We start from the raw sequence: 8,954 nt of genomic DNA, 5'->3' as shown, positions 1-8,954 counted from the left end.
AAAAAAAAAAAAAAAAAAAAAAAAAAAAAAAAAAAAAAAAAAAAAAAACACCAATAATTAATCTTTTAAATATTTAAATTTGGTCCTCGTACTTTAACATATTGTAAAATTAGTCTATATAGTTAATTTAGAGCTATATTCATGTTCGGTCTTTTATTGAATTATTTTACTAAATTTTAAATCATTAATTTTTTATTTAAAGTTGAAAGATCGAAAATTTTAATTTTTTTTTAAATATTCAATACAAAATTAAAATTTTAAAAATTCGAGTTTTAATTTGACTTCCAAAAAAAAAAAAATATTAAATTATAATAAAATAACACAAAAACTCATTTTTAAACATTTTTTAAAACGGATTAATTAGTTTTATGGACTTATTAAAAAAAAATAATAATGAAAAATATCAAAAGTGGGTCAAAAAAAATTAAATAAACATTATTTTTAAAAATTATTCGACATAAATTTAAAAATTAAAAAACTCGTTTTAATTTTAATTCGAACAAATAATAATAAATAAATAATAGTCTAAGTTAACGTTCTATTCTTGGCTTCACTCAATTAAAGACTTGCAATTTACCTAAAAGCAAGGTAAAGCAATCTCAATCCTTGAAACGCCGTCGTTTTTATTATACAGTTTCGTTATTCCCGACAGCTGTCGGTTGCATCTGGCTTGAATACTCCGCTGACGGCATTTGTAAAATAAATAAATAAAATAAAATCAATTATATATATATATATAATTGTTCGATTAGTCTCGCAGTCAGCCTCATAGTCTTAAAAGGCGTATATTAGAGAGATGTTTCTCCACTTTAGTCCATTAGTCTCGCCATTAGGTTCGCGGTTTTAAAACGCCTCTATTAGGAAGAAGTTTGTTAGCTCAAGTTCACTGCTAACAGATTTATCCGTTTTGGTCAATTACATCTTACCGTTAGAATGTGGTTTTTAAACGTGTTTGTTCGTGGTACGTTTTTACACTTTTATAAACAATACTTCGTTCCCATCTCAAACCGATGTGGTATGTCACAACTCAACACGAATCATACAGGTCGAGTAGAGTTTAACAAGTTTTTTTTTCCTTCGGATTATCGAGTTTTTTGAATACCTTTATGACCAACTGCACATAGATTTTACTACAGCCTTATTATCTTTCTCTGTGAAACTCCTCAACTGTGATTAGTTAACCATGTTCGTTCTCAGTATTCAATCTCGTCATTCATTTTAAGATTAAAATCTTGCCCCCTTTTTATCTATTGTTTTTATGAGTTACGTCGTTAACTTCATGGTTGACGTTAGATCGAGTTTAACTAAAAATGTTGTATTTCGCTCTTATGCTGCTCGTTCTTCTCTTGGTGATCGACGGAAGTTGCACCAAGTGACAGCTCGTTTCACATCGAGTCTGCACATTAGCGACCCGATGACTAATCCAGTGGATTATGGCCTGTAAGGGCGATGATTGCTTCAAATGGTTTACTCTTTAGACCGATAAGTTAACAGGGTGTCATAGTTTGTGGACTCCGAGAAAAAAGTTCATAGTTTCTAGGTCTTCGACCTTTTATCAAACTAAAAGAACGATCTAATGGCTGATAGTTGCATCACTGAAGATCCACTCTTCTTGTAAACCCACATTAGCTCGAGAACGAACACACGAGCGCTCATTCTCGAAGTAATGGTAATATTCATTTTTAAAAAAGAAATAGTGTATTTTTTAAAAAAGTGACGAAATTTAGGAATATTTCTTATAATTTAGCCTTTTGTTTACTTATTTACATAAATTTTAAAATAAAATGCATTTAAATTAGTTTCAATTTAATTTTTTTTTTTAAATGGTAGGGTTAAATTTGTAATTTAAGTAGAAAATTCCGGTTATACGCAATTAAAATAGGCCGGAGCGCAGCAGATAAGAAACCAGTATATTTATAGCACGGTGAATTGGCGGGCCTGGCACGAGGTTGTGGCGCATTGCGAATTCTAGGGTTTAAGGGCGCCATTTTTCCGTACTCGGCGCTGCGAAACCAGCGAGCATCAACACATGTCTTCTAGGGCTTAGTCATTTTCCTTGTTCACTTCTCTTAATCCTCCCTCTCTTCAAGCTCCTCTGTTCCATTAATGTCGGAAAACTCCATGGATTTCAAGGTAAATGATGGTGTTACTAATGGCGAACACGACGACCCCAAGACCTCGAACCATGAAGACGATGGGAGTAGACATGACCGTCCCTCTCATGGCGACGGGGCCAGTGCTGGGTAAGTTATCCTTGTCGGGGTTATTTTTTTGTTTTTAGAGTATTTTGTGGTGCGGGAATGGGGTTCGTGATGAAATCGCGGAGATAGGGTTGTGACGTTTGGTTTTATGTTTTTTGATCCCTGTTTTTTGGTTATTTGATTGCTGCTGCAGGAAAATCTTCGTGGGAGGTTTACCGAGGGAAACAACTTCCGGTTAGTTTTTTCTTACGGTTGTGCGTTTCCTACGAATTGTTGTTTTGTTGTTATTGTAATAGTGGAGGTTTCAATTGATTATTTTGCAGCACAATTTGTTAACCATTTCGGTGAATATGGAGAAATTACGGACTCCGTTATAATGAAGGACCGGAAGACTGGTCATCCCCGCGGATTCGGGTTTGTGACTTATGCCGATCCCTCTGTGGTAGATAAAGTCATTGAGGACTCACATATTATTAATGGGAAACATGTAGGCCTGCATTTAGTGTTGATTTTGAGTTAGCTGTTAGGTTTCAATGATTTCAAGCTCAAACTTTGACTTAACTTTAGGTGGAAATCAAGCGAACAATACCCAAAGGTTCTTCCAGTTCTCGAGATTTCAAGACCAAGAAGATTTTTGTTGGTGGAATTCCGACATCTGTAGACGAAGGTAACTTATTGTTTACATGAATTAATGTTTAGATGGTACTATGAGGTATAGCGTGCTCACTTTTTTAAGTGTCAAGCAGATGAGTTCAGGGATTTTTTTATGCAATACGGCGAGGTTCAGGAACACCAGATTATGCGTGACCACTCCACTAGTCGGTCTCGTGGGTTTGGTTTCATTACATTTGAGACAGAGCAAGCAGTTGATGAACTCTTGGCAAACGGAAACAGGCTTGAGTTTGCCGGCAGTCAGGTCAGCAGAGTTCTTTCCTAGCTGAACTAATCTCACATTCTCACTTTCTGTCTTCTATAGAAAATAATTTTGATGGGCTAGTTGTTTTTGAGGAATTATCATTTTTTCAATTCTGTTTGAGCAACGAATGCTCTTGTGGTTGCATGGCCTTCGTATTTATTTTGTATTTATTGGATTTTGGAATCTGAACCTTTTTCAAACAAATATGATTCTAAAGAGATATTTGATTTGAAAAGTCCAAAAGTCCTGTCAAAGTAGTTAGTATTTCTTATTAGTTCCACTTTGAACCTGTCATTCACTCAAGTTATAAATTTCTTAATCTATCTATATGTACATGAATACAATTTATTGAACTAAGGCTATGTTACCCCTAGGCACTAAATTATTCAATTGAAATGTCTATATGAAGCCTCAAATTTATTTCTTGCGAGAGTTGTTCAGTGTTCATTTGGAGTGAAGGTTAAAAAATTTTAGATCTTGAAATCCATTTTGCAAAATGATTTTGGAAAACATTGGTAAGCAAGGTAGATGTAAACTAGTAGAAAATGGTATATATACCACATATATCCATTTTCTACTAGTTTACATTTATATATATATATATATATATATATATATATTGAAGCAGTGCTTTGTTTGTTTGAGTACTTTTTCCAGTTTTTTGACTCTAATACTAAAACATTTTAAACCAAGAAAATAAAAGTGGATGGAATCAAATTTTCAACATTTTCATAACCAAAGCTCATTCGGTTGCTACCCGTTGTCTCTTACAGAAAGCCATTTTTTTAATCACAAGCTTATCAAATTAAGATACATGGTGAAAAGAAAAAGTTAATTGCAATGAGGTTTTATATCTATTCCTGTATGATTTTTTCATTGTATTGGTCATATGTACAAGTACAACATAAGAATAGAAATTCTTTACTAAATATATTCATCAGTTGAAGTCATTTTATCAGTTAAGATTCATGATTCTTTGTTTTAAAGGTGGAGATCAAGAAGGCAGAGCCGAAAAAGGCAAATCCACCTCCCGCCCCTTCAAAGAGATACCATGATTCAAGGCCAAGTTACAGTGGTGGCTATGGTGATGCATATGGGGAGTTTGGAGGTGCCGGGTATGGTGGTGGTTTTAGGGCAGGTGGACCATACGGTGCTAGAGGTGGTAGCTATGGTGGATATGGTGGATATGGTGGAAGTGATTTTAGTGGCTATGGAATGTATGGTACTAGTAGCATTGGAGCATACAGGGAAGACCCTTCTATGGGGTATTCAGCTCGTTATGGATCTGGCTTTAGCAGAGGTTATGATTTGAGAGGTGGTTATGGTGGACCTGACGAGAGCTATAGCGCGTATAACACCGGTGGTGCTCCTAATACTGGTGGGTATGCAGGTAGCTACGATATGGGCATTGGCGCTGGATACCCGGCTGGTGGTAGAGGCTCAATCTATGGAAGTAGAGGAGGAGGAGGAGGATACGATGGTGCAGGGAGTACTCCAAGTGGTCGTTATCATCCTTATGGACGGTAGTAGGTAGCAGTGGGAGCTTTTGTTGATGTTCTATAAGGACGGTTGTCAAAATAATGATGAAATATGTGTGCCTCTTACCATCTCAAAATTCCTGCCATGTTCACCAGGACCACAATTATCAAAGGATTTAGAATATGACTGTACAATTGATTGACTAACTTGCTGGAGATTGTGCCAAGATTATGTATCATCAATTTTTCCATTTGGCTATCAATGTTTTAGTTGTTTTATTGACCTGTCTATTTTTAAGCATGTTTAATGAATTGGAATATTTTGGTTTCGTTCCATGACATGTGGATCGAAATTTTCTTTTTGACACCACAAATGCCACAAAAAAGGGCAAATCGTGGTTATGAAATTAAGATAAGGACTCAGCAGAGAGTACAAGAAGGTTATGCCTGCATTCGCAACTCTCAGTAGAGAGATGTCATGATAATTGCTCTCTAAAGTCTGCCATCATCCTTGTAAGTTTCTCTTCTTGGCCACTGAATTTCTTACTCATTGATTGCTGCTCCTTCTACAATGTTGTGAACAGGATTGATTTCTTTTTCTTTGATGTAATTGATGTGAATCGGCTCGTCAATTATGTGGATAGTAACTAAAATGCGAGTTTTGAAAATTTTGTTGTAGGTTACCTCTCCAAAGTTCGGGCTTGGATCGGTGCAAACTTTTTTAAAACAAAAAATGTTTTAGGGTACTTCCAATGTAGGAAGCCGAACCCATCGTATGGCTATGCTCTATGCACCGCCCCCTAAGATGTGACTGTATCCTTCTCTAATATTAGTATAGTTGGGGCAGTTGAATTCTAATAAATTCCAAGCTTAGATGCAAGTATAATGTATTAGTCGTCATTGATAGGCCATTATTAAGTTTGATGAAATGAGCCCCCCCCATTGTGATTAGATTCTTGAGTTAAAACAGGGATGGTTCTTTAAGCTTCATCATGTGATAGTCATATGAAAGTTGCCTAAGATCAAATGCGGAAGGCACAGGTAATGTTTCAATGAGTATGGTTCTTGTGTTTGTGGCTGTTCTCTCCATTTTTAGCGACTGACCTTTGTCACTTCTTTTATAAAGCCAAGAATCAAAGTGGAGGGATGCGTTTCAAGACTACTCATCATAATGCTCATACCCGAACGGAGATCAACGACAGTGTGAGTGACGACCCCCAATAATTCATCGGTTGGTGGTTCGACTTTTTCAATGATACCACGTATTCACTCGAACTGTCTTATCAGGTTATGAACAAGGAGTTTGGACATTGCATTTTCAATTCTAGAATGTAATGAATAGGCAAAGCTTGATTGATGATCTCTACCTGGAACTAAATTTCAATCATTGTTCTTTTTCAGATGTCTGTTGGTATGAGGAGTCGATTTCGCATGGTCCCGACATCTTTTGATAGTATACTGTTTGTGGTAATACCCCCTCCTCAAATTCCATGAATCAAGACCATACCGTATGCACATGACTTGTTCCCATCATATTTTTGCCATATTTTTTTTGTTTCTTCTCTTTATCACTGCTGAAGATGGATGGTAGGCCTTTGTTTTGCAGGCTGTTCGAGATTTCGGCCTAACATTATCTTCCTGGCCTATAATACTGTACCTCTGTTGTGTTCATTCTTCTTGATCCTTTTCCCTGTTCTTGATTTCTTTATTTTTGTTCGTGTTTCTTTGTTGCTTTTTGTGCAGAATCCACCTGTAAAAACACCACATCAGATAGAGGTCAGTTCTGGAACTATCCATTCTGAATCTTTACTTGTTTCTTGCTGCTACGAGTTCTTTTTCTAGAATAGGTCGAAGTAAAAGTCGAACGACTTGTTTAGATCTCTCGATATCTTCGAATCATTGAAAGTTTTTTTTTTTTTTTTTTTTAAAAGTTCTAGAAGATGTGGGTGGGGAGCCTACAAGATTCAAATCTCTCACAACTCAATCAAGAATATGTTTAATACCTATCTTAACCATAGGTCGAAGTAAAAGTAGAACGACAAATTTAGACATCTCGATAGCTTTGAATCATTGGAAGTTTTTTTTTTCAAGTTCTAGAAGACGTGGGTGGGAGAGTGCAGGATTCAAATCTTTGACTACTCGATCGAGAATAGTCGAATACATATCTTAACCCGTTGTTGCAGGTTAGTTGACTCATTGAACTTTGCATATATTTATGGATATATAAAGAGGTTTATTAGACATTTTAAAATCCGAATCATTGAACTTCGTGAATATATGGACACACATAGGATTATTAGACATGTTTGTAAGTTTGTGTATGGGTACATGCATGCATATGACACGAACATCTAGTTACGCACAAGAATATTGCAATTATTTTGCTTCCTTTTGTCTTGAAAGATATATAGCCAAAGGCTATCTAGTTTAAGTAACTGTTGTTATCTTGACGATAAACGTTGACGAGCATTGCAATTTTAATCCTTCAGAAATTTAGAAAGATCGAACGCCATCTATTCTTCTTGAATTATAAGATATACGTGACGTACAAATGGAGGTTAACGTACAATTTTTTTCGTTTATTATTTAGAAAGTAATAATAATTTTAAAGTTTTCATTTTTCAATATAATTTTAATATTTTTTAATTAATCAACATATTTAATAACAAATATATATATAATTTCAGTCCCATTTATCTAACAAAAAAATGTTTCAAATGTTCCCGGGTCCATGGGATGGTTTCTCAATCGACCCCATGTTCAAAACCCATGATTGAAAATGTATTATTATTTATGGTTCATTCAAGTTGATTTGAACACGACCAAACCTTGTCGTTTCAAATCTATTAATTAAAAATAAGCAACAAAAATCAAAACAATTTTGATTGATGTTAAATTTACACAGATTTGTTGAGATGCTCTCTTTCTCTCTCATCATCCCCACCCTTAAGAGAATGAAAAATAAAAAATTATTGTTTCAATCATTGGGGGCACTTTGGTCCATGTTTTAGCTCTCCTCGAAAATTCTCGATCAACCACTACCTTTAGAGTCGACGACATATGATGTCGATCAATATCAGATTGAATGGATGTTTTAGTCTTTCATGATTTAGACAATTTAATTTAGTTGCATGCATTTAATGACGTTAACATTGATGGTAGGATATTGAGTTAGCAGAACATTGCTAAAGATTAGATGTAGATGCGAGATCTCTGTTGATGGAAAGGGAACAAAACAGTTTTTTAAGGGTGAAAACTTTTCTTTAATAGATGTGTTGGAAAGGGAACAAAACAGTTTTTTAAGGGTGAAAACTTTTCTTTAATAGATGTGTTTTAAAATTATGAGGTTGACGACAATGCGTAATGAATCAAAATTGACAATATCTCCTAGGGATGAGCTTACGCTTACTGTTACATAGATTTCTTCACTTTTTTTTTATAAAGAAATTAAACGGGTTAATATCATTTTCTCATTATTAGTTTATTAACTACTATTTTTACTTTCAAAGTTATTTTATTTTTTAATCTATATTTAAAATTAAAGTAAAAATTTTAAAAAATAAAAATTATAGTTTCTCAACTTATTTTTGTTTATCAAATTTAGGGAATAATTTTGCTATATTAATAAATATTTTTAAAAAAATCATTCCTAATAAAATTGCAAGAAAATAATGAAAAAAAGAAAAAACAAATAATAAATTAATTATGAAAAATAAAATAAAATAGCAAGTATTAAAATGAAAAAAAAAAAAAGAAAAGAAAAAGAAAAAACGAATAAAACATAAATTATTTTTATATAGTCAAAGTTGGGGCATTTAGTGGGCCCCACGTTACGATCTTCCATTTTACAGGAAAGCATGTCTTTGTATGGTCTCCATCCATACCCTTTTCTTTCAACCCTTTATCTTATCTTTTCCATTTTCTTATCAATTCCTAATTATATATATATTTTCTTTTTTTTTTGCTCGACCTCGGTATTATTGGGAGCTATACCAATAAAAACGAGGTAAGGGTATTATTGAAATTTAAAGAGTTTAAACACGTGCGATTACTTTGCATAGTGTTCAAGTGGCGAAGAGCGACCCATCTAGTAGAGACAATTATCATTGTTAGAACCTCTCGACCCTGAACTTATTTATTTTTCTTTTTTCTCTTTATTTTGTTTCTATTCCCTCTCGAACTTTTACAATAAATTCATTAAACTTTATTTTTAAGTCGATCAAATTCATTAAATTTTATTTTTAAGACGAAGGAAGGGTAAGTTTTTTTTATAACTTTTTTAAGGGTATTTTGGGATTTTTTTTTCTTTTTTTAAAAATTTATACGGAAAATTTTAAAAATTACAAAAAAAAAAAAAAA

At 33.8% G+C, this 8,954-nt stretch overlaps 1 protein-coding gene across 1 annotated transcript; it reads left to right on the top strand.

Moving 5' to 3' along the window:
• The first annotated feature begins 1,947 nt into the window (after positions 1-1,947).
• Positions 1,948-4,875, top strand: LOC111486284 (heterogeneous nuclear ribonucleoprotein 1-like). The gene is made up of 6 exons (XM_023133352.1): positions 1,948-2,243; positions 2,395-2,435; positions 2,525-2,688; positions 2,769-2,868; positions 2,948-3,117; positions 4,105-4,875. The coding sequence occupies exons 1-6, from the start codon at positions 2,107-2,109 to the stop codon at positions 4,642-4,644; spliced, it is 1,152 nt and encodes a 383-aa protein (XP_022989120.1). The 5' UTR covers positions 1,948-2,106; the 3' UTR covers positions 4,645-4,875.
• The last annotated feature ends 4,079 nt before the right edge of the window (positions 4,876-8,954 follow it).

This window comes from Cucurbita maxima, unplaced genomic scaffold (assembly GCF_002738345.1).
Source record: "Cucurbita maxima cultivar Rimu unplaced genomic scaffold, Cmax_1.0 Cma_Scf00011, whole genome shotgun sequence".
Taxonomy (NCBI): Eukaryota; Viridiplantae; Streptophyta; class Magnoliopsida; order Cucurbitales; family Cucurbitaceae; genus Cucurbita; species Cucurbita maxima.
The sequence above is the reverse complement of the archived record's forward strand: the minus strand, read 5'-3'. Positions and strand labels throughout refer to the sequence as shown.